Genomic DNA, 26,155 nt, shown 5'->3' with positions numbered 1-26,155 from the left:
GTTTTACCTGTGATGACTTACGGAATTTTTGTTCAGTAAAACAGGGAGATGTTTACTGAGAAATATTATTCTACGCTCTGTCTAGGCGTTACTGACTTCAGCTACTCAAGAGGATGGCTGACAAGGTTTAAGAACAGACATGACGTTTCGCGTCGACGGATTTTTTGGAGAAGAGGGTAGCATCGATATCTCGGCGGTGTTTATATACCCAAATTAATTAAAACAGCAGCCATTAATTATAAATTTTTCTCAATTATATACTTTTCGTTTTTATTCATGACTCATTATGGATGACTCGCTTTATGGACAATTTTGGTCGGAAACCAAAGCGTTCATACTAACGAGGCACGACTGTATTCCTATTTTTTCTTAATTTAATGTATTCTGTCGCAAGACAATGTACAGTGTATTAAAAAAAAAGCTCGGCAATCATCATTTTTTTTTTTCGAATTAAGAAAAAGAGCAAGGATGAAAGCTTGGCGCGTTGGTGTCGGTTTTCTTGCCTCATAGCGCTAAACAGACAGGGACACAGGCAGATATACGGGATGGGCGATAAAAAAAGTGCCCGTCCCGTGTGTCTCGCTGTGTCCTTGTCTGTTTAGCGCTATGTGGCAAGAAAAGAAAAAGAGCATATCGTCATTGTTGTCGTCGTCACTAGGGTCAACAGCATTTGTCTTTTCAGTTTATAGTAAGAACTGGCTTGTTTTATTTCTAATACGAATCTTATTCACGTGGGTCAGATGGGATAAACTCTTTCTATTGCATTATGGGCCTGTGCGTAGTAACGTGGTACCCATGTAGGCCTTAGAATGAAACCGACCACAAAGGGTAGGCTAGGAGGGGGAGAGGATTGCCACCTTAGTGCAGAGTTGGACATGTAGTGTCCAGAGTTTCTCTGCTTTTATCCAGGATATTAATTGTAGTATGAAATTAGGAGTAAAATACAGCCTTCATACGACAAAATTCTGGCTAGGCTATATATACCTCAGGGTTACCGAGAAATGTATATTTGCTTTAAGTTACGCTTTAATTTAATGATTCTTTTTTTTTTGAGGTCGAGCGCCCGACCTCAACCTCACATTTTGAGTTTGAGGTGAGGTTGAGTGAGGTCGCCAATTGTCACCTGAAAAGTGAGGTGAGGTCGCCTGGGGGACCTCAACCTCAATTGATGAGGTTGAGGTTGAGTGAGGTCGCCAAATATTTTTTGAGTTTGAGGTGAGGTCGAGGTTTTTGAGGTCAAATGCCCACCTCTGCGTCCCACCCTTCCGCCCTTAAAAAAAAAAAAAAAAAAAAAAAAAAAAAAAAAAAAAGAAACGAAAAAAAAAACGCTCTTATTTCACTACGACCAGCCCATTCAAATAAATCACTCTTGAGCGTAGGGGAGAAGTTGATAGCAGAGGCAAATATAAAGCAAGCTCAATTCTGAATGGGCGACGCGATCACATGCTTTAAAAAATAAATAACTAAACACGGCGCCAAATTACATTCATTTGCATAAGGAGTAAAGTTGCGCGAAACACTTCTGCCCACGCACCAGCAAACATGCCAAAACACATTTAAATGTTCCAATATATAACGCCATCGTTTCCACGGCACATGACTAATTATACCCCTGTTACACGGGCGTTTTCAACGGCAGTTCAGTTGAGCGCCAGTTGAACGCCGTAACGGCCATGAGAATGAAACGGTGGTGGCTGCGCTCGCACGGCCCTTTCCATGTTCGGTCGGTTCACTTCGAGCTGGTTGAACAGTGTCGTCATCCTTGCGTACACGGGCGCATTGTGTTTCTGTGCTTGCAGTTCGGCAAAGTGATCCTGCCACAAGTTGATAAGTAAATGCGTAAATGACACTGTCCAGGCAACGCGTTTTTGCGCCGGAGCGCTCGCTGTTGGGGGCTGCAATCTTGCCTATTTCAGGACGAAACGGACGGAAACGGCGGCGGAACGGAGACCGGCGAGCTCCGTAGGTGTCAATCGCCGTTGGATTTCTAACGGCGCTCGCGCTGCCCTGTAACTCCGCCGAACGGCCGTTAAGGCCAACAGACGTTTTCCTTAACAGCCGTTTAAGTGCCCGTGTAAGAGGGGTCTAATAAGTGCAGTAAACACGTATATCTGCCCGATGACCTTTTTGAACGCGTATTCCCTTCACCGTCGCTCAAAGGCCTCGCGTCATTTGAATGTGTGCTCGTTGCGTAACGAGCAAGGCGAGAGGGATAAGGAAACTGCTGCCGGTGGTCGCAGGTAACGCGCCTTGGGCGAACGAGAAATGCCGGGCAGAGAAATGGGTCGGGAGCCTGCAGACACGCCGAGATAAGAGGCAGAAGAGGCACACGTGAGCAGCGTGGGACGTGAGAGGACACGCGTCGCTGGCGTCCATAGACTGCCCCGGGGCTCGGAAAGAAGTGTTCGCAATAAACGGAGGTATTTTTGCCAGACGGCGGCCCAAGAAAAATCGCAACAGTGACGTATGCGGCTTGAAGCGAGCCGCGGTCTGCATTGACCAACAGGACAGTCTTCGCCTTTTCTGTCTTTCACCAACAACTATGCCAACGCGCAGCCTCATAGGGGTGAATAAAAAATAAATAAAAAAAAGCAACTTTAAGGGAACCTGTAGGTTGCCTCTTTGCTCTGCCTGTGCTTAAACGGAGCCGTTAAGTTGCAATAAGGGCAACATGTGGGAGGCAGTCGTCCAAAATTTGGCGGCCGCCCCCGCCACTGGAAGTCAGACCTGCGGCCTTTAGTGGCCTACAGTAGCCGGCCACAGCGGCGGGACAGGACTCTTTACAGCATTCATCCATATAGAAAATTGGACGTTTAATTTGTGGGTGCTCCTATGAACAAGGTCTGGTGTGACTTCGCAAATAAACGGAATAAAATGCTATAAATGCTGTTACAAACTGAGCAACAATAGCAATTTTTAAACAATTCCTCGCAACTCAGTTGTACCTGCTTCCACGCGTGTGCACATCATTTCTTACATATATGAATCCAGGCTGCTGCTTTCATAAAAAAAGAAAAAGAACTATCGCATAATCACAACTTAAGACTCCAACAGACGGGCATAACCTAAAGAATTTCCATAATATGCCGAGAAGAAAAACAGGGTGCTTCGCGACCAACAATTCACGACCAACTGTGGTAAACAATGATTTACTTACATCTCTTCAACCACGCTAAACAAACTAAAAAAAAAAAAATACAATTCTTGCTGCCCTCTACTATGTCAGCTAATCGTCACCAACAGCTCGGTCTCGCAATGCTATATTTTGCAAAACATTCGTGCTTATTAATTCGAATTACGAGCATTTCATTAATGCTCGTTCATTCATTCATTCATTCATTCATTCATTCATTCATTCATTCATTCATTCATTCATTCATTCATTCATTCAATATTCTTGACAGCACGGGACACGGATGGCATGAGGAATACCCAAACGCGCATGCGTATACCCCGAGCATGCTTTTCTCAGTCACAGCAGCAACAAGTGAAACCGGAACGCTGTTAGGCTACGAAGCCTAACCTTTAAATGACGCAGCGGAGCATGCCAAGCTAAGATTGAATACATCCAGTGCTGTGAGTGCATGGTACCTACCTGCCTGAACGTGGAGTATGGACGGGTCGAGAAGAAAATCATAGTACTTGATCTCGCTGTACCAGTACCTGGCCACTTGCTCCCCTGGAGGCGGAAATAGGGAAAACACAAGTACAAAGGCTTAGTGGGCTCATTATTTGTGCCCCATTGTCGCTATTGACTGCCTCAAAATTAGTCGCGAAGCGCGAGCCTATCTGGCACAAACGCAGGTGCAAGCGAGTTGAAAAGAACAAAAGACGCTTGCTAGAGGCACAAGAGCTTGATGCATATTTTTTTTCCCCCGCACATAACCCGAAAATAAGTATTGGTCATTTTCCCGAAGAAAAGCAGCTACAAGACAAAAACAAGAACATTTCTGGCTCATATTCGCGGAGAAATGTTACGGATGTCCGATTGTTTACAGATGATTTGGGTCGACGTTACTAGAACCAGCTAGTGACTTTGGTTTGAGATTTGAATGCATATTCGTTGACTGGGGTGTTATAATAGTTACAATGGCAGTATTGAAGGTCATTCTCAATTTCTGTAAATCCGCTATCGCTGAACATCCAGTGCGTACCGTGTGCAACATACGCCGACATAGAGAAGAAAAATACAACTGCTCAAGAATAAAAATGAGCGCGAAGGGGGGAACATGCGCGACCGACGTCTACGTCTGGCAAGAGCTATGGCACTCGCAGCTGCCGAACTCCAATAAGGAAAAGTTCGGTAAGAGGAAGCGCTCAGGGCACTGAGTGATTACGATTGTTGTTCTTCAGGTAGAAAATATCGGGCGGGTACTTCTTCCATCGAAGGCCCGCCTGGAGGAGCGAAGATAGTTATAAAATCTGGCAAACAATAAAGGATTAAATGTAGTCTTCAAGATCAGGAACTACAGTAGATGGGAGTTAAAACGGGTGCGAAGTAAAATGCGCACGAAATGAATTAAGCGGTCGGTAGATAAAAAAAAAAAAAAAAGCATAGGAGTGATGACGGACTCTTATTGCACATTTTACCGAACGATTAAAATATTAAGAATATTTACAGCCATACCTGCACTAGTATTTGTGTAGACATAAACTCTGAAAACTGCAACTCCAGCGGCAAGAGTAAAAAAAGACTCGTAACTCTGGCAATCTTCCTCTACTCCCTTCATACCTGAGGAAAAAGGCTGTGCGTACTGCCCCGCATGGTATACCGTGGAATCTAAAGCGTCAGTCTCGGAACCTCAATTGGGTAATGTATTATGATATATTCGAGCGATTAAACAAAATCGGTCACTTGAAAGCGGAATTGCAATTGAAGTATTTATAGCCCATCACGTGGCAACCCCTCCCACCTCCTCCCGGGCAGCTATTTTGCACAGCTATATATATATATATATATAAAACAAGGAATTTATGAGTTAGCAATCAGTTGTGCCCTTATATTCCTGTATTCTATCTGGGTAGAATTTCTTACACTCACTGTGGATGCTGCGATAGTCCTATAGGTAAAACTGATGTCGGGAAGCGTATCTTATCTAGTACCCATTGTAGTATTAGGAGGCAGACATGCTCCTCTTCCTTATTTCATGAGCGCGACTGGTCATCGGGGCGACTTGAATGGCTTGGCAGTGTTCACAGTACGACAGCAATAGCGTGTTGGTACAGGACGCCTCCCTTTCCACCGAAAGGTGACAGGGTGCGTTGTGGCCGCTGGCCCGTCATGCTACATACACTAAAAAATGTGTGTGAAATCACAAGCATTCCAAAAGAAAATTTCTGTCCGCGTACAGAGAATATATGTTCTACTTCACTGACCGAAATACGTTCACGAAAAAACCCGTAATTTTCTGTTTTCCAGCCAAAACTTCGATTGGAAGGCAAACAATTTGACAATGTTTGTCGTCTGTGCTTTTTTCTAACGCAAATTGTTTTTTACTTGAATAGTAGGTAAATGCTGAATAGAAAGGGAAACGGTATGACAACCCCGAATGCGCTGTCTGGCGATCGGTTGCGTAACAATTTTGATTCCGAAAGAAGATCACTAGTGGTGCCACATAGAGGTCCGTTTTTGGTTGGCTACCTGCTACAGCGGCATTTGGTATGCATTTTTCCACTTGCCGTTTTTCGGTGGCTAGCCAACGGCTATTGTGCGGCCAACTTTATCGGTGCAATTGAGTATTGGCAGCGCCGAGGGATGTCTGTTTAATTAGAAAGACTTAAAAATAGTGTTCATTGAAGAAATTGGCGCTTAAGGCAATTTTGTTGTTGTTACAGGCAGAAAAATATGTGAAATGAAAGACGACTAAGAAAAGGCATTTGCATCACTACTTTAACTGCAACAAAAAAAAACTAAAAATAAAAAACAGAAAACGCCGTATAACTGAAAATTTTGTAAATTTACAAAAATTTTCTATCCGGTGCAAACAAACAAAAAAAAAAACTCTAAAATTCCAGAAAGATTAAAAACCGAAAACATAGCAGAACAGAAAATTTCTGGGAACACAGCTGCCAGAAAATATGTGTATTTTTCAAAAAACAATTTTTACAGTGTACATGCATGCGCCTGTTAACAGAGCGCCTTCGGGGTGCAAAAATGCAACAGATTGGCTAAAATCCGCTTTTCACACTCAGTATTTACAAAAAACATGAGAGATATCGTTAGGCCACGCCATGGCATCGAGAGAGTGAGAGCTACAAGAGGGGTGTGTGGACCACTGCTTATAAGTATACGGTTGATATATAATGACGACGACCGAACAGCAGCCGGTTCTTATTCTTTTCCTCAGTGGTGGCGGAGGCAGCAGCAACGAGTATTCCGGCCGTGTAGTGATGTCACCGGGCTTTCTCTTACACTAGTATTATCAACACACGTGGCGCAGCACAAAGTTGAACTGTGTACGCGGAACGCGGATCGCCACACGAAAAAAAAAAAAAAAAAAAAAAAAAAAATACGCCACCGCTTCTTATCATGTGGGCCCTGCTGTAAAAGGAAAATAATGAGATCCGCTTTGTGGCACGAAAGAAGACAAAGGCACTACTGAGCCACATGACAGCAGCCTAAAATGGTCACTGCAACATAAATGGACGTTGGTTTTCATCAAAAAATTACGGCGTTTAATGACAGCGGCTGCACCCGCAAGACACGATGCTCTTTATTATAAGGCAGAAAATAAGCACAGGTACCGCGGCCAGCCGCTGTTCGCATAACCACGCCTGCCTTTACTCGAATTTATGTTACGGATCTCTGAGGCGAGCTCATGCCGCCATTCACTTTGAGCCAGTAATCACAGAGCCCCTGCCTCGGAGGTTGATCAGGGCGCGGGTCCTATCCCAACCGCTGAAGCCGAAAAGCAAGGCGCCGGTGTACCATGCGATGGCAGTGCGCGTTAAACATCCCCGGGTGGCCGGAGTTCTCGCAGCCCACGACACGTCGTGACTATTAGCCTGAGTCAATATGGGACGTTCAACCCCTCATACCAAATGAAACATTGCAATCAGCGTCGTGCTTAAAGAAAAACTGTCGTTTTTATGCACTATTTTCTCGACACTACATCCCATAAACGTACAAAAAATCAATTTTTACTACGAAAAAAAAAAAATTGGATGATGTCGTCCTCAATGTTTCTTTAAAATTTATAGGTAGAAATAGAAGAAATAATTACATGCGATCACTGGCATTTCTTGTTCGGTAGTTAGTGCGGCATACTCTGTTGAAGAAGCCAATTTCTGTCAACTAGGCGGTTGCTAAAGACATGGCTGGAGCATGACAGCTGATGAAGTACAGGAGCATTCCAAGGAGCCGTAAAATGTATCGCCTTCAACCGCTGTCGTACCCTAATCGAAAAGGGATTTGACTGGCATCCTTTAAATTCACTCTTTAACGTTCTCTGCATGAACATGATTCGATGTACGCATTATCATGTCTCTATTTTTCATAACATTGCATGGTTCCACCAGCGTGCATCGCTTTCGTTGTTCGGCATTGCAGCCACACTGGGTTATTTATGCGGGGGGCGTTTTCTCAAAACTGACTTTACTGAAGGGCTGCCTCGCGACTCACTCAGGTGTTATTGCTACCAGAGAATGTGCCCGCTTTTATATACCTTATCTACACACGTTTTAGGTAACTGAATGACGCAACTAGGTAGAAGCATTTTTTCCCTAGCACGTTCGCTTGCTGTAAACTCCAGGTTCAGAAATTACTCTCAGCAGTAGCCTTTTGTGTTTGTCAGGTCGAACGTAATTTAAGCCAAACGAACTAAAAATGTATCTACCAGATACAGAAATCCCTCAACCAATCATGGAGCTCGTGCGTACGCTAGCTGCTGTTTTCGCTCCCGAGGGACCATACACACTCCTCTGCCCCTAAGGAGTCGCTTTCGGGAAGGCTATTTAAAAAAAAAATTCTTGATATCTACCGAGATCATCATCATTATCATCATTAGACGAACTATAACCACTGAAGGGTGAAGGTCTCTCCTATTTTCCTCCGATTAACTCCATCCTGTGCTACCTGCATCCACTTTATCCCTGCGAACTTCTTAATCTCATCCGCCCACCTAACTTTCTGCCGCCCCCTGCTACGCTTTCCTTCCCTTGGAATCCAGTTTGTTACTCTAAGCGACCAACGCTTATCCTCTCTTCGCACTACATGTCCTGCCCATGCCCAATTCTTCTTCTTGATTTCCACTAGAATGTCAGTAACTTGAGTTATTTCTCTGCACCACCACTCTGCACGCTTCCGATCTCTTAACGTTACACCTACCGTTTTCCGTTCCATCCTATCAGCGTTGTCCTGAACTAAGGTAGAACCCTTTTCGTTAGCCTCCACGTTTCAGCCCCATAGGTGAATACTGGTAAGATTATTTACTTTCCTCTTGAACGATACGGGTAAGCTGCTAGTGATAATGTGTGAGCACGTTCAAAAGGCGCTTCATCCCAATGCTATTCTTCGAATTATTTCCCTTTCGTGGTCCGAAACAGCTGTTACAACTTGTCCTAAGTAGACGTATTCGCCTAACAGTTCCAGTGCTTCGCTACCTATTAAGCTGCTGTTCCTTTCCCAGTCTGCTCAGCATTACCTATAATCTTTTCCATATTACTCTTTAGGCCTACATTTCCGCTTCTCCTCTCGAGATCAGTCGAGATGCGCACAACCCCAATTATGCATACATATGTATATACAGTTTTTAAATTTCAAACGTTTGGTCAGATTTTAAGGCCGGAGCCACGTTTGTCTGGGAACAAAAAAAAAATATATATATATATAATTGAAGGGCATGCTTTCCGAACTCTTGGAATAAGTACCAATTGCTAATATGTAGCTTAATGGGGAGTGCCGCGTACTTGTGCTTGATCTAAACATAACAACTACATAATTTGAGATCAACACCGCGCATCGTCGGATATCTCCACGACGCTCCACAAAGCTGGGAGAAGCGTTTGGCCACAACGTTAGCGTTTTTTTCGGGACGGAGGGGGGGAAGGGGGAGGAGGGACATCGCCCAAGCACTTCCATGACATCATATTGTTTACAAACAGAGAGAGGTCTATTGGACTAACCCTGTTCTTTAATTTTTGGTGCCTCGACTATCTACCTGCTACCGGCTCGCCCTCTCGCCCTAGTACATCCTAGTAGTCCTGGGTAGCTCAGTCGGCAGGAGCGACTACAACGAACGTACATGACTAAAGCACATCTCGTAGGGGCATTCAGCAGGAGAAATCCTCCTCGGAGGGCGATCACGTGAAATAACCGTTGGTGGAAATCATTTATAATACGGCAGGATACAAGTTCGCCTAATACAACCAAAGGGGAACTGGTAAGACTCGCGCCGGTAATTGTTGGCTGAAAAATAAGTAGCAGAAGCGACTGATTTGAGCTAGAGGGACAATTTTAGCTTCTCGCAATTTTAGCTTTGGTCGGATCGCACCGAGCCGTCCAAAGATAATATCACATTATTAGACTTAATGCGGAGGTGTATTGCATTCAAAATACCGGACGGAAGTGGAACTTTTAAGGCGAAAGCCTTTAATACTCATCGTTGTCGAGATAAGGTTGTCAGCAGAGATGTCACGCTTTCGAGAGCGATAGTTAAATATAAATTATTAAATCTTGTCTACACCGAGAATCGAACCTCCATCCCTTGGATTCCCAGCGTTTTACCAACTGCGCCACGCCCCGGATCGTGAAACTCTCTTCATAATTCCCCTTGTCTACCGTGAGGATGATAGCGGGATACTGCGAGTGACAGATACTACGCCTTTCCTTTCCTGTAAATAAATTATAGAACGCCGGTGAACTTTGATGGCTTCAATGTAATGCTGGTTGTGTTCGACAAGGGGCGCGCGATGTACCGTCACGACAGGTCATGACGTCACCAAGAAATTCATGCATATACGAAGCTGACCCCGCCGGGCGTCCGATCCAGGCGTCCGTGCGGCCTCTTTCATTTGGCGCTTCCTCGAATGTCGCACCACACAGCAAACAGAAGCAGACCCCGGTGTCTAGGAAGCGTTAGTACAGCAGTTATCAGCGGCGTTTGAAATTGATTTTCACGATAGAAAAGGCGCAGTATCTGTCACAACTCTCCGCGGACACGTGTACCACGCAGTAAAGGAAGGGAGGAAGGCGGGAGTGAAAGAAGAGAGGGAGATAGAGGTGCCGTAGTGGAGGGCTACGATCCACCGCGCTATAATGGTTTTCGCCTCATCGCACTTTAGTGGTCCAGAGTGCCCTCTATAATTTCTAATACCGCGCGATTTCTTTAATCGCTTAGAGATAGATACACCGGTGCGGTCTCCGATGGTTGGATTTTGTAGCAACGTGGACACCGTGCGCGGGATAGATCTTTATGATTAGTTGATTTATTAATGAAAATAACTAATAAACTTTTTATTTTAACAGCCAATTCTCTATTGCGAAAACCTCATTGTTCACATGGTCTCTCAGCACATCTGCGCCCTCCCACTGGTTTAAAAAGAACCGCCGGCCACAGTGGCGCATGCGGAGTTCCTGTTCGTGACAGGCGCATGCGACAGATGGCGGCAGCGTTCAAGCCCACACGTCGCCCCTTCGCTTGCAGGCGCAGTTCGCGCGGAACCGGATCGTGGCTATAGTGCTCTAGAATATTGGGCAGTGTGACGACCGGCGCCGGAGAGCGGGCCGCTTTTGCGATGACAAGAACCGACTCCCGCGAGAGGGCGCGACGTGCAACAGGGGTGCCACGTTCGCCGCTCGGCGCGTAGCGGCCGCGGGATAGCGGAGGGGTGCGGTTCTCTTTGGAGCGATTTTCAGACGCTACGCAATTAGTGTGACAATTAATAAAGAGGCGACTTATTCCAGGTGCTTAAACTGATCCCTGCCATTCTTTTACATCTATCTGGAGACATCGTGCACGCTTGGGTTGTCCTTCGGAGCAGCGCGCGATGTTTGAATCGCTATCTGAAACTCTCATTTCTTCCTGCGGACAGTTACAAATCGTCCAGATGAGCAATTTGTACTTAATGTTTGCAACGAAGCGTGGTGTTTTGCATTCTTTTTGCCCGTAAGGGAATAAAGGCTACTGCCCAGGAGCGCTATTAACACGCGGAGAAAAACAGTGTACATATGCGAATCAAAGTTTGTGCTTCGTAAGGCCTCTTTAGGAGCACCTATTTTTTACAAACCTTATTTACGAACACCTGCTTACATTTTGCAGCTTGCGCTTATTAATACATAACAAAGTTTATCTCAAATCGCCAGTAATCTGTAATATATCTCTTTAATCGGCGTTCTTTATGTGCCCTAATCACCGCTTATATAAATTATAAATACAGTGTGCGAGCAAAACACATTTATTCACTACCGTACTATTTAAAGCACTGTGGTATTTACCGGCAAAAACAAAAATAATAAACAAGGTATACGCAACTCAAGCATTTATTCTTTGTTCGTGATTAACATATACGTATATCACGGACATTTGTTTGCGTGCCACTAACCAAAGGGTGAACTTGCTGTTTAGACGAAAAAAAAAAGTCAAGTACAGTTACGGCATTACTTCAAATAAAATGTGAAAAATTAAACCTGCCACATACGTAATACGTTCATAGTGGGCACTTGAGTGCGGACGCTTTACTGGCATCAAATGGTAAAGAGCAAACAAACAAAAAAATAAAAGCACTGATAATTGCGCGTCGAATTGGCAGGTATGATGCAGTTCTTGGTGCGCACCGAGAGAAAGCGGAAAAATGCGAAAAAGATGACGAGCACCTAATACGCAAGCAATTAATATAATGCCGAAATCAAATGCGGACATAATGCGTGTTTATTCTTTGAGTGTGTGGTATGAAATATGAGTAATCGACTGGATATGCTTGCAACTACTGCTTACCGGACTATATATAATCGGGCTACTTGCCGCGGGTGCTCTTTGCAATACTAACCAGACTATAATTGTTAACAAGGTTGATATTACACGCAAAATACTTCCAAGGCATTTTAATTATTTTCCCTTTGGGAACTCTTGTCGTGATTCGCTTACTTCGCAAAGCGTGAAGCCGCAAAAACACATTAAATCTCATTGCTTCAAGTGGGAGCTTTTTTGGTGCTCCAATTAAGTAGGTAAACTTTTTGAACCTTCACATTTTACAGGAAGTTTGCACAATCTGAAGTGCAAAGCAATCGAAAAAGACCGTGCATCCGAGCCAAATGTTTGAGTAAATTGTGACCTAGCTTCGAACCTATAGCGCTATTTTTGTTCGTGGTGAGAAACCGTGCCGGCTTCACAACCTCTCTTTCGCAGAAGGATGATCTAGCAGAAGCGAATAAGCGTACCTCTATTTTCCGTCGTTATTTCTTTTTCAAAGCTATTAATTTTTTTTTATTTTGTATGTACATAAAACAGGACGAGCTATCTTCTGGAGGCAATGACTTGCATATTACCGGTGGCTTGCGCACCCTAGAATGGAAACATTTTCTTGAAGCATTAGGTCATCTCTACCTCCATGCGGGGTAGTCCACATTTAATTCATTCCAACTGAATGCCGACTTCTCTGCCTGCCTGCAGGGACTACCTGGCCGGAAAACCTCACAAAAGAGCGTGTGCAATATTACGTTCCATCTCCCAGACGCACACAATTACATGGACACCTGGACACGAAGGCCTAGAAGGAAATGAGGTAGCGAATGACCTAGCCCGAGCTCTCACAAACCGGGCGGATCCCCATCCCTACCTCACCCCTCTCCTAGGACCCTACGGCGATAGGCTGGAACACCTACGGTTAGAAAGAAGAACTTTCTCACCACCACACAAACACCTTCCTTCCTCGGACGCTATAGACTGGAGAAAAATACAAACAAACACATTCCCTAATCTTCAAATTTTAAATAAGATAAGCCAAACAAAATACACGAGTTACTGTCCTTGGTGCGGTGCAAGCCCCACACTCTTTCACATCTCTTGGGAATGCCAGGACAAACCTGACCCAACGTTAATAGTGCCATGCCCGACACACGAGCAGTCGGAGGCGGCCCTGACCAGCGACAACCTGGACCAGCAAGCCTGGATTATCCAGCTAGTCCGCAAGTCAGCTGCTGCCAGCGGAGCCCTGGACTAGGGGCACCGACCACCCAGCTCCTGCGAATATTTACTGATTATATGCTCATTAAAAGTTTTCTCTCTCTCTCTCTCTCTCTTGTGGCTTCAGTGACGTACTGTAGTCGGCATAGTTGGCGTGGGAAACAACGAAATATACCATTTTGGACTGTTTTGATAATGGGGCTACTGCGACCAGTTTTAGTCAGTGCTCGAACGCACGTGTTGTATGTTTCACTTCTTCATATATCCTGCTTTCACACTGCCCTCTTTTCAAAACGACTACATTTCTTGACGTGAATTAGGTGCTTTAGGAATGCTAAAGCAAGCTGTACGGCGAGTGAAGCGTGCTGTGCGAGTCGTACGCCGGCCCTCTCCAAGCTGTTTTCTTCGGAGCCAACTCCTGTCATGTTACTTCCCCGAGGTGTTGCCGACGGCCAAAATGGAAAATAAATTAGGTGATTGCTAACAGTACTGAGCACCGTTAACCGGCATATTAGTAAAATCTTGTCGCGAACAGCTCGAGACGACGCACAAGCAAACAAGAACGTACAGTCCGCGCGGTATCCGCCCCGCCGCACAGCGCACATACGAGGGCGCCCAGACGGCTAACACACCAGTTGCTGGTGGCACCCTCTGCGCTGCGGCGCCTCCGTCATCGCAAAAGCGGCTCCTCACCCCCATGCATTTCGCGGCGCGGTCGACACACTGCCCAATCTTCTAGAGCACTATATCGTGGCTGCATTGGCTGCGTCTCCAAGTGCGTTTGTTCTGAAACAGTAGCAGACGAATTTTTACCCTCTCCTCAGAAGGTGCTGCGCCTTTACAAAAAAAAAAAAAATAAAATAAAAAAATAAACAATAAAAAAGAAACTGATTTAATTTTCTGAAGATCAAAGGTGAGCCCTGTTTTGAATTTCCTTAACCTACCGTGTCCGAATGTCAAATATACACGTTAGAGGGCTCGTTAAGTTGTCGTTCTGGCATTGCAGATTCATAAAATGACGCCTATTACAATTTATATGTAACAAATAGAAACGCCGTTTATGTATTTGATAATGTCGAAAAAGTAGCATTATTTTTGCCGCCTTGTCAAGCGTAATGACGTCATTATATAGTTATGCAATGCGGGAAAGCCAACCAACGAGCTTTAAAATGCGCTTTTTTAGCAATCTATATTTCCAAACACACTGCCAAACCACAAAATTAAAAAAAAAAACAAAAACGAGCTGAACCGTCGATGTTAACGGTCATGAGTTTTGCAACATAATAAACCCGAAATTCAGAAATCAAAAGTTGATTAGTTAATTCTAGTTCATTATTCTTCTAATCACCAAACTCTATCACCTATGTATATGGCGTCCGCCTTGCTTTAAAACCCACCGCACAAACGTAGCTATAGTGATTTCCGAAATACGATTTCATAAAAAACAACAGAGATTGCATCTTCAGTTAGGCAGTGGGGCTGGTACTCCAGGGTCCGTGTCGTTTCCGTCAGCATCGTGGGCTTGAGAGCGCCTTTTCACGAGTCCGCTGTAAAAGATGGTCTGAGATTCAATATCTGGGCCAAGACGAATGCGAATTCAGCTCCTCAATTTCTGTGAAAGCTGCATAGCTTCCCTCTGTAGCCTTATGACGGCGCGCTTGGGAGGATATGGTAATATTGCTTTCTTAAAATTTAAAGCTGAGCTTGATACTTCGCTTCCCAGATCTTAGTGCCGCGGCTGCATTCAGAGCAAGTAAACCTAAGTGCGCGTTTCTCGATTCATTCAAGGGATACGGAAAACTGATGCTGGTCTCTAATCACGCATGCGTGTTCTAGAATCTTTCGAGCAAGAATTAAATGAACACGAAGGCTTTGAGGAGGAATACATTAATTTTAAGTGGCAGTTAGCGTCTGCTGCAGATGTGTAAACCAAAGCAGGGAAGGTTGCTAGGTATTTAGTCACAAGCCGAGGGTAATTAGGAGGAGAGAAAGAATGCCAGCAGCGGGGAGACACTAATGATGCCTTTATAGCGTATGTTGATAGAAATTTGCCACTTATTACGGTCGAGCAAATATGTCGATCACTCTATCATGTGTGCCACGCATTGGAAAACTTACGAATGAGAATGCACATTACGAAGCCATCGACGAGGTAGAAATATAAGACGGTATGTGTTCAGGCGGCTCTTCAGTCTAGCTTTGAAGAGGAAGGAGAGCGAGTAATGTAAAATGAGGCACGCTTGCAACAAGCGGGGGCATTTCAGATGAACACAATTAGTGGCTTAAACTAGTTGCTCTCGGCTAGTGAGAAAATGTACATAATTAACTGATTCCATTTGCCTATCTGTCATAGACGCTAACAAAACACAAACGCATCCAATTCAACAAGCTGTTACGTTCTTTATAGTTAAGTCGGGCTTCAAAATAGTTCACCATGAGTTTGAGTTGTAATGTGAGGCACAAGTGCTACAAGGATGCTTAACTATGCAAATAAAAGAAATTCGTAAGGTTTGTGTGGTCGTTAATATCAGAATTCGTGCATTACGTAAGACGTCAAAACGACGTCTCCGTGCAGGGCAACAGACTCTACGTGCTTGCATGACAAGTCTGCCGAGTGCAGGTGATGCGTTCGCGGATACAGCATTTGTGGGTCACCTGTGACATCGAAGTCCGGCACGTACGACCAGCGGCAGAAGAGGTTCTCTCCGACATCCCTGAACTTCCGGTAGTAGAAGTCGTCCGTGTGTGCCAGGTGGTTGGCCCAGTATTGCGCCAGGTCGCAGAGCTGCGCACAGACATACCGGTTAGAGCTGCACTAGAAAGAGCCTCTGGCGATGTGGCGCTGACACGATTCCCCCTTTAGCCATTTTAGCTGCCTTCGTTTCCTTGCTCATAGTACGTCAACCATGTAACAGCGAGATGCTTGGCAGCGTGTGCATCTCAAGATTTAGTTTTATTCACGCTTCCGTAAAAAAATTTCGACGAAAAGTGAATGTTAATGTTGATGTTAATTCGAATGACCCTCAGCACAAAATATACGTGCTTTGGGGTTTAAAGCAAGCATATGATTGGCCCTTAGACATTGTGATAAACTTTGCTGAGCACGACAAATTTATATGTCGCTGCTCCTGGCTGTGTTTCGTCCCTTGCTGCCACCTTCCTGTGGTGCTCTTTATTTCATTAAATGGGTCGCGAACAGAGACACGTGTTCGATTGTACTTAATCGAACGGTAACCCGAGTAAGCGAATTATTGCTCGGACTCGCGAGTTATTTTTTGTCATATCAAAGGCCGGTACTCCTTAATTGCGTGAATAATTTCGGCATGTGTAGCACAGGCGGAATCAGACTGTCACGAGGCCACTAGTCACAAAAGGTAATTCGTCTGCAACAATGCCATGGTGCGTCGCGCAAATCGGGCGGTTCTAAGGCGTTCACAAAGCGTATATTGATGGTGACCTTCGGTCTGCGTTGCAGTTAGCCCGCCCCGTTGCCTCGCGGAAATTGATGCTGCTGACTTGGAATACTATATAAGTGGAGCAGCCGTGAGTGATAGCACCAAGTGCAAACACTCCGCGGCCGCTCAACGTTTAGCATATCTGCCTGTCCCGTCCAGTAGTGCAGAAATGATGTTATAGAAGGCACAACGACAGCATGAGATATGTTATGCCTTTAATGTCACTCACTTCTAAAACCATCCAGAAAACAAATAGAATAAAAATGAGGTACTTTGTTATGAGATACATAAGAAGAGAGCAAAAAGCCACTGACCCAAAACTATGCAATGTTTCTTTAGAAGTCTGCGCTTCGTGTATGATAGCCGTGCGCGTGACGCACATATATAGACAACAAAAGACGGCTGCAACAGGAACACTAATAATAACAACGATAATCACTTTATTTCCGTCAGCACCGCCCGCTGCGACAAGGTCGCGGGTTTGGATCCCTACCACGGTGGCCGTATATCGATAGAGGCGAATTACATAAATTCCGCGCTTGGGGCGATGTCAGCGCGCCTTAAAGATACCCAAGCTGTGGAAATTATTGCGCACTCCACCTCTACGGCAACCTCATTGCCCGCGCTGCTGAGAAATATAAAATGCTCGAAATTCATTTTCGCTAATTAGTGTGCAGAATGGGGCAGAGAGGAGATAAAACAGCTCGAGCATCAAACTGGTCTCCGTGCGGATCAAGCCCGCAGGCTCATTTGTACGGCCAAAGAGGAGGAACAGTGGGAAAATGTTCACAACAGCTCATATTCGCATACAGTATTCACAACAGTTTAACGGAAAGCCAGAGCACGAAACAGGAACCGTTAGAGCCGATACACGCTAACTTTCTCAACAATTCTCTTTGAAAATATAAATAAAACCCTGATTTGCAAGCGTACCTTGGCGCATAGGCGCAGCGGGGGCACCTCGTGCCTGAGCCGGAGCTCGTTGTGGGTGCGAAGACATTCCTGCACGAATTCGCTGTTGCTGAACTCGGCCACTCCTTCACCCTCGGTGCGCCGCACCTTGAGCGACCGGCCCAACAGAACCTGCGTCAAAACACGCACTTATTACTGTCACGCTCGTTCGGCAACGTACGGGTGACACGGGTGACAGCGCCTACCAACTAGAAACTTCGCGACGCAGACCGCTGGAAGGACTTTCCATTGGGGGCGCACCAGAGAACTCTCACCAACGGACCCTGAACAGTAGACTGGGGTTTCACCACTGGAATTTCAGCACTTTTTATTTTCTAGGCAAAAACCGAGACTTTTACAGGTTAGACTCGGCGCGACGGTACACACGCAGGCACAAAAACACTGACGCGGGCGTGAAGGCCGCGAAGGAACGGTCCGTCGTTGTTCCAGCAATACTGGAGATGTCAGTTATGAAGTCAAGGAGCGCAAATGCATAAACGCCACTATGGTGCTGCTTTATCATAAATTTCTAGTTTCTAGTAAAATTGCAGGCATGGACACATACAAAGCAGGACAGCTAGGATGCCTATCTAACGTACTACTTTGTTTTATGCAGTGTCTGTGCCTCCAAGCGAGCTAGAAATGATGCATTTGGAATATCGTCACCTATTCGCCAACTTGACGCATTAACAAGCTTTCTATCACTGCAACTATGTAGTAATGTCGGTGCCATGGTCAGCACACAACAACTATATTGAAGAGAAATCCCAATGTGCCAGGAAGAGCGCCTTAACGCCTGACAACTTCCGATGAAGGCCGGATACTGCTTAAGAATTATATGTATGTTTTAGCATGCACCCAACCTTACACCTTAACATCAACGTTAGGCGCCCGCTCATACATATATATATATATATATATATATATATATATATATATATATATATATATATATATATATATATATATATATATATATATATATATATATATATATATATATATATACATATATATATATATATATATATATATAATATATATATATATATATATATATGTGCAGCTGGGCATACCCGCTGAATGACGAATTACGTGCGACCGCAGATAGCTTTGGCTGCTGGTTCGCCAACGCCATATGGGGGGTAGCAACGACGTGTGCAGGTACGGGCCAGTAAGTACAACACACTATGGGCCCACAGTGTCCAGTAATCACCACCACAATGTTTTCTTCGTGCTAACAGTGCAAATACGCGTACTCGACTCTGCGCCTGTCATCACCCAGTAGAAGCTATCACCTGCCGACCACTACCCGCAGGCCCACAAATCGCTCTGCGGAGCCTTCTTTTGCCACGATAGATTCCTACGCTTAACACCGCTCATGAGGGAGACGCCTTCACATAGGATCTTCTTCAATACTGCCCGAAAAAGACAGGACAACGGAGACACGCAAACGCAAAGCGCAGACTTCCAACTTTTTATCGAGAAGGTTACAGGCAGTTTTTTTTATATCCTCTGCAGCTACCAGCTCAAAAAAGAAAACAAAAACAAAACAAACACTACCCAAACATAGCAATTCGAGAGCAACTCGAAAAACACGAGCGTATTTATCAGCATGCATAGTGTTTCATCCACAGCTTATATTGATAAGGCCTGAATAGCACGAAGCAAAAAACAAAAACTATAAGCCCTAAAAGTATAATATCACCCAGGCGAAGCTCCCGTAGCCTCGACCACAACCACCGAGCATGCCAAGAAGCTCAGAAAAGTGGGAGAAGCGGAAAAGGCAAGGTAACCCTATGTGAAATTGACAAAGCCCCCAAGGGGAGAAGGCCCGGATACAAGACAAAATGAAGGGAGCATGACACTAATACACCCTTGCCACAACCATTGTATACAGCGCATGAACATCCCATTAATTTGATTATCAGTAGCTTGAAAAATTTAAGGCTATAAAATGGGAAGATGCGTTGCCCTCTATCGTGCTTTTAGCTTTTTCTGTGGTCCCATAATCTAGCCAGAATTATTTTTGGAAGAGTGGAGTCGAGCCAGCCCTAGACAACATCATTTGCAAGTCTTTGTGAGTGATTTTATCGGACGGAAAGGGCATTTGACCGCTAGTTAGTGTGGTGACGTGGTCGTCGTCATTCAGCGTTCAGGAGGAAACGGGTAGCTTGCGAAGAGATTTTCTACGTTTTCAATGTACTCAATATGCCTTTGCTAGAGTATCATGACGGCGCGCTACGGGAATATCAGGGGACGTCATTTGCACTGCTCTTATATTGCAAGCAAACCGATACGATTCGTGAGAGCTATAGCCAGCTCCTTGCGTTGGGACATCCACTTAGGGACGCATACCCAATAACTCGAAAAAAACACTGTTTACGTAGCGGCCGCGTAACGCTTCGAGGCTTTTATATACAACGTCGCGTAAAGCAGTTTTCAGTCTTCGTTTGGCAATAATATCACCCGCTCTTTGTATACGACAGCTATCAATGCGACGGTTGCCGTGAATAGAACACGCGATGTACTGTCATCCTTGTTACCCGCTGATTGCGTCTGCTTTGGGAGTTCCAGGGATATTAAATTATTCTAGATGCATTCGCGACGCTTGAACAGCGCAATAATAAAGCCGCCTATTGCTCAGCAGTGCTTGAATGCAACATAGAAAAACCCTCCATTCTGTGGAAAACAGGTTTGGAATTAGCATTGATCAGTGCAAATGATTTTGCTTAAGAAAAATTGGTAAGCAGTCATCGCGTCGCATTCCATCTCCTGTGCGAAGCTATTTTTCTGAAGCACATGTCGGATGCCTCGTGAAGGTTGGTTTGATTGGTTTGTTAGGTTTAATGTCCCAAAGCGACTAAGCCTGTGAGAGACGCCGTAATGGAGGGCTTCGGAAATTTAGATCACCTGGGGTTCTTTAATGTGCATTGACATCGCACAGCACATCGACGCCTAGCTCTTAGCCTGCACTGAAAAGCGGCCGCCGAGGCCCTGATGCGATCCCGCATCCCTGGGCACAGTAGTCGAGCGCCCTACCACTGCACCACCCCGGTGGGGTGCCTCATGAGTCATGAAGAGCCTTGAATACTGTTAGCTGAAACATTCACAAGAAAGCATTTGGGAATAGCGTGTACTACCACGCATACTCTTCCTGATAACATTTATTAGTGGTTTGGTTTGCGGGGTTTAACGTCCCAAAGCGACTCAGGCTGTAAGAGACGCCGTAGTGGAAATTTCCACCACCTAAGGTTCCTGGTAGGGGCAATGGCAGGGTCGTTGGATGCATTGCCGTTTTATACTTCTTTGAATAATATATGTCTGTGATTCTACTCGCAAAGTTTTAGTGTTTAGCCCGGCGGCGTATATTAGAGAAAAACACAACAGAAATGGGAATCGAGAAACTCCTTCCAGCTAGAGCGACCGCCGGTTTGAATTGCTCGTGTGACGTCATAAGAGAATAGACGGCGAAGCCTTGTCTGCAATGCAGGCTGCAGTATCAAAGGACACGTCTCTTTCTCTTTCGTGGGCGATTGACACAGGGGTCGTCCCTCATGGAGACGTGCTTGATGAAGATGTTAGTGCACAAAAGCGATATAGAGTAAGGTATGCTTCTTCGGCATAGTTAAGGCACGGTCAGAGTCAGTGGGCTTCGCGGTTAGGTTTCTTAGCTTATCGACGCACTGATCTGTCGCATTACACCGGCGAAGATGCCAGAACGACCAACGGTTGCCTGTCGGCGTAGTGTGAGGTTTTCGGCTCCACGATGCCGACGGAACTGATCAGCGGACGCTCGCCCGATCTGTTTTGATCTAATCGAAGGCCGAGCGAGAGCTTGACGCCCGATGAATTAACGACCTGAACAGCTCCGCTTGTCTGTAACTTAACCGTATTAGAAAAAGAAAACAAGCAGCTACACTTTACATGTTTTCATTTCTCACCAGCAATGACCTTGGCCAGAAATGTCGGTCAGCGCCGAATTGCCGGCCCATTCCATGACTATTAGACTAGTGCGAGTACACGGGATTCGGGTCTGCAATCATCGGCGATTGCGGAGCGCTAATTCACAAGCTTTAGCGGTTGCATATGTGGTCATCGAGTGTAGTTCTGGCAAAAGCCACCTCAAACCGACGATTGCTTACATCGCAAAGCTCGTGCACGTTCAGCGGGAAGCGTCGATGTGACCCTGTCTGGCGAGCAATACTGTGGGCAGCCGGAAGCCGTCGGTGCCACTATAGACCCGGCGCAGGCAGGGGACGTATCATCATCGGCGCGTCTTGCAGCGCTGTTGTATTTACAAACAAATAAAGGTGCAACTGGTGTGAAAAGAAGATACTACTTTTGGTATTGCTAGCTGAGCTTTCATTATACACCATGCGAACGAGCAGCATACATCCAGTTATATACAACAGCTACGCAAGCCTGGGGCGCAGTCGTAACCATCGAATCGGCGCATTCCTGCGGGAGTTTAGGGTTCACGCACTAAATACGAAATGGTGAATATTTATTTTGAAGCACTTACGAGTCATTTGCTGGACAAGCACCAGAAGAAACATTAGGCTCGGGGGTTGGTCGCAGTCACGCCTCGAAGGGGGGGTTCGGGGGGATGCAGAGGGAGACGGCGGGAGGCTCTTGTTCGGTGCGGGCAGTGAAGCGCATTCGAATCTTGGGTTTTGCGACGCTGGAATTGAAGCGTCGGCGTCGTCGGCGCATGCTTTCATTCGCTGGTGGTGGCCAGGCTAAACCTAGTTTTGCAGAAAGGCTTCAGCCGAAAATAATTAAGTTTGACTAACACGCGCAAATAACGGCATCCCAAGAGGTACGGCTTCGCTCAAAAGTTTTGTCTGCTCCTCTAATGTAGCAAAGCGTGCTCTCGCATCAACATATGCTTGTTTGTATTTTCCTCTTGTTTTTCGAGGGAAAGAGCGACGGGCAATAGCTCAGCAATCAGCAACACAAATGTCACCCCTCGTCCTTTCGCGGCGCACACGTCAGAAAGGAACATTGGACATGTGGCTTTTTATATGCGGGAGCGATTGTTGCTAAAACAAGGTAACCCTTATAGCATACTAATAATGTGCTTCTGATTGTATGAAAAAATAACACAGAATGAGCCCATCGACTTCGGCCTCCTCGAAGATCTCCAGACGAAAGCCCAAAACAAGTCCAGTTCTCCGAGGGTCATTAAGGTAGCAAGGTCGCATAGTATAGTGACGGCTTGCTTCTAAAAGAGAGAGGGAGAATATGCAAATAAAATCTTTTTGCGGAACAAAAAAAAAAAATAACTAAGCGGCCACCATCGACGGCGTGCATGCAAGATTGCGGCCGACAGCGCGAATAGCAGATGACATAGGGATTTATATGCCGTTTTCACGTCATCGGCCAATGAATGCGAGAAAATAAAGTTGCTTTTGAAATAATAAAAAGTTATTAAAAAAGTACCTTTCCCACTGAATGCTCGAGCCCAAATTTCGAGGAATAATAATTTAACGCGTGTGGAGTGAAATGCAATGATCCATTTATGCTCAAATGTTACCTGCCATGACCTGACCCTTTTAACGTGCGCTGAAATCGCACAGCACTCCGGCGCCTAGCTTTTCGCCTTCATAGAAAGCGGCCGCCGCGGGTGCAGTAGCCGAGCGCAGTAACCACAGCGTCACCCCGGTCGGGCATTTTCTTAAGGCCACAATATAGACCACCGTAGCGTGCGCGCACTCGCGCGTCGGCCGCCTTTGGCGAAAAACCGATGCCCATGCCCCAACGACACAGCGGTACGGACGTAGTGAGCGCGAGCCGGAGCGGCCCAACTTTGCCGAATTTCTTCCATTTTTCGCCAACCGCGCCGGCTACGCATCGCAGCATTCCTCACGCTCAGTGTGAAGTATGGCGGCTTGCTGTGCAGACAGCGACCGCGCGCTCGTTTCAGACAATATGCGGAAAGGCTGCTAGAAAGCACTCGAGCGCATCCCTGCGTCTATGATACCGAAAGGAGTGACTGCAGAGACGCAGAGAGAAAAAAAAAGATGCCTGGGATGCAATCCGTCGGCTGTGCGGCCCAGACACAGCTGTCAGGTCTTCTCTGCAGTGCGTTATTTGCAATGCCCGTTTTAATGCAGTGCTCGAGGAGGTGCAGAGATTTTCTCTTATGTGCAGTACTTTCAGTGGAAGAATACCCGAAACTGTGGAAGCGCCTTCGTGGCCGCGGTATAGGCCGGATTCTAAGGCCGTCCATTTGGCGACACGGAGCGGCAGCGGTTTCGTGTCTCCAACAACCTGGGAATTCGCGAAATATATGGAATTCTACAGGAGCTGCCACCGACCGAGAAAGTGATCCTTATGACTGTGTAACCTCTACCTCTTCTGCAAAGATGCAGGCACTTAAATGACGATTAGTTTTCAGTAAAACAAACATATGAACGTACGCAATCACTGTCGCTCCGTCCGTAGACGTCGTCGATGGGCTCTCGGACCGTTGCTGGGTTTGATGTCTCTACGACCGGATGTAAATGCTTTTTGCCATTTGAACAGTCGGCTCGCACCATTGCCTTGATCACGGCAGTAAGTGCCTCGACAGGCAATTTCCCACACTAAACCAAACCAAACCAAATACAATTTCTCCTAGGAGCGATGTCGTCTGCTCGAAAATGCACACTGAAAACGTAGCGCTCGAGGGCGTCTTAATGCTTATGCGCATGGGCGCTGCGGTGCCGTGCACGCCAGGCGCTCCAAAGTGAAGAGGTAGCGGATTCTTGACGCGCTTGTCGTAAGCCGGCATAACGTGACCGACGTCACCGGCTCTAGCAGTCGCGCCGAAAACGTTGAAATATATCGGTCCCTTTAGTGTTCGTGATCTGTTTCTTCGTTGTCCGCAGTAGCCGTCCTCCGCGAAAACTAAATACTCCTAAATTTCCTTCCTCAAATGTAATGGAGAGTGTAAACTGAGTATGACTAGTCTGGGAACCACCGTGATTTTAAGGCTAAAATCGTACAGTTAAGCCCAATAGCACGCCGGTAATGTAAGTGTAGGGACTGAGAAGGGAGACATATACTGTGCCTTTTCTTTACTCCAAACCAAACCAACTAAAGGCATTTAACACTCTGCCAAGTCATGTGCCTGTCCCAGTCTCTGAATCCTAAACCCCCAAGGCGAAGCCGTGTCAAACAATGCTTTCGCAGTGCATAATGGATTTCGCAATTCATAATGGCCAATCTTTAGAGCGAAACATGTACTATTCCGTGTACAACCCAAAGTTTCGCACGGCTCTGACTAAGTGTCCTTGAAACCAGAATAAAGTCAAACATGTCATACACACCAAGTCTAACATAGTAGTCAATATATGACTTTTCCATATCCTTGACTTTCGACCCTGGCCTTCAGTTGATCTCCAAGATAATTTGCAGTTGCTGCATTGACGTCATTTGACATATAACATAACACGGAAGTTAATCGCATTATACGAGTTTTGCGAGGATGCGTTCAGATTAGCCATCGACGAAAACGGTGACTGAAAGGTCGTCGAAACCTCCTTCGTACAGAAGCGACTGTAGGAAACGCCAAGCCTCCTTCGATCACTATAGAAACTGACTTTACACAAAGAAGCATTGCTGCGCCATCTGGCATTCCGGTTGGGTATGAATAAATCATCCTTTTCTCATCATCTAGTGGGCTTCTTTTTCTCATTTGCACACGCGTTGGGACAGTATCATTTTAAAAATCGGACTCTAGGCCCACTTGCCCGAACGCAAGGTCGTAAGCCCAAGCTTAAATCCAAATCTAGTCTTATCCAAGTCCAAAATAAGACTGGACTTCCCGGCGGCTGTGTGTGCTGGTAATGTGTAACATTTAACGTCTGGCACCGCCATTGAGGCTCGGCGGTACGTGCATTCTGTAGCTAATCATGAAGGCACGATAAGTTACAAACATCAGCGGCCGCATTTTGTGAGAGCGCAACGCTACAGGAATCAGTGTGCCGTGAGTTCAGAGCGAATGGCAGTAAATAAATAAATTACACAAATCATATCAGGCTACTTCCACGAGTTTTGTCATAATTGAATCAAAACACTGACCTACTGCGTTGATTGTAAATATCATCCCAGTTTCTATTCCTTTCTGTTAATATTTTCCTCATCCTCTTCCTCCAGTGATGACAGTCAGATGCACTCATTATAAGTGTAGGAGCGCACACTTGAGTGGGGATTGAATGGTCCATGACAGCTAATATTTGAGCATAAACTGATTATCGCATCTCCATCACACACGTTAAATTATAACTCCTTGAATTTTGAGTTCATTCTGTGCAGTAAAATATATAGTTAAAATAATTTTTTTTTATTAATTCGAAACAAATAGCTTCCTGGTCGGACAATCATTGGCCGCTGACGTCACAACGATACATCATCCCTATGTCGTCTGCTATTCACGGCGTCGCTTGCCCTCTTTCATGCACACCGTGGACGGTGGTCACTGAGAGCTCCTTTCTTCAGCAAAAAGATTTTATTTGAGTATGTTCTTTTTTCTTTGAGAAGTCTTCACTGTAATATGCAACCTTAGTGATTCTCGTACTTCTGGGTTTTCGTCTGAAGATTGTCGAGAAGGCCGAAATCGATAGACTAATGCTTTACTAT

At 45.6% G+C, this 26,155-nt stretch overlaps 1 protein-coding gene across 1 annotated transcript in view; it reads right to left on the bottom strand.

Moving 5' to 3' along the window:
* Positions 1-26,155, bottom strand: part of LOC146183783 (Golgi-associated plant pathogenesis-related protein 1-like) — a 315,211-nt gene that overhangs the window by 18,958 nt on the left and 270,098 nt on the right. Inside the window, exons 3-5 of the mRNA XM_084609201.1 lie at positions 17,510-17,659; positions 15,777-15,906; positions 3,596-3,679 (exon numbers count right to left, since the gene is read on the bottom strand). Coding sequence (XP_084465327.1) covers positions 3,596-3,679; positions 15,777-15,906; positions 17,510-17,659 — 364 coding nt within the window. The remainder of the gene's footprint in view (positions 1-3,595; positions 3,680-15,776; positions 15,907-17,509; positions 17,660-26,155) is intronic.

This window comes from Amblyomma maculatum, chromosome 7, assembly GCF_055883805.1.
Source record: "Amblyomma maculatum isolate TAMU_Amacu chromosome 7, ASM5588380v1, whole genome shotgun sequence".
In the NCBI taxonomy this organism is placed as follows: domain Eukaryota; kingdom Metazoa; phylum Arthropoda; class Arachnida; order Ixodida; family Ixodidae; genus Amblyomma; species Amblyomma maculatum.
This window is presented reverse-complemented; position numbering and strand designations above follow the sequence as displayed.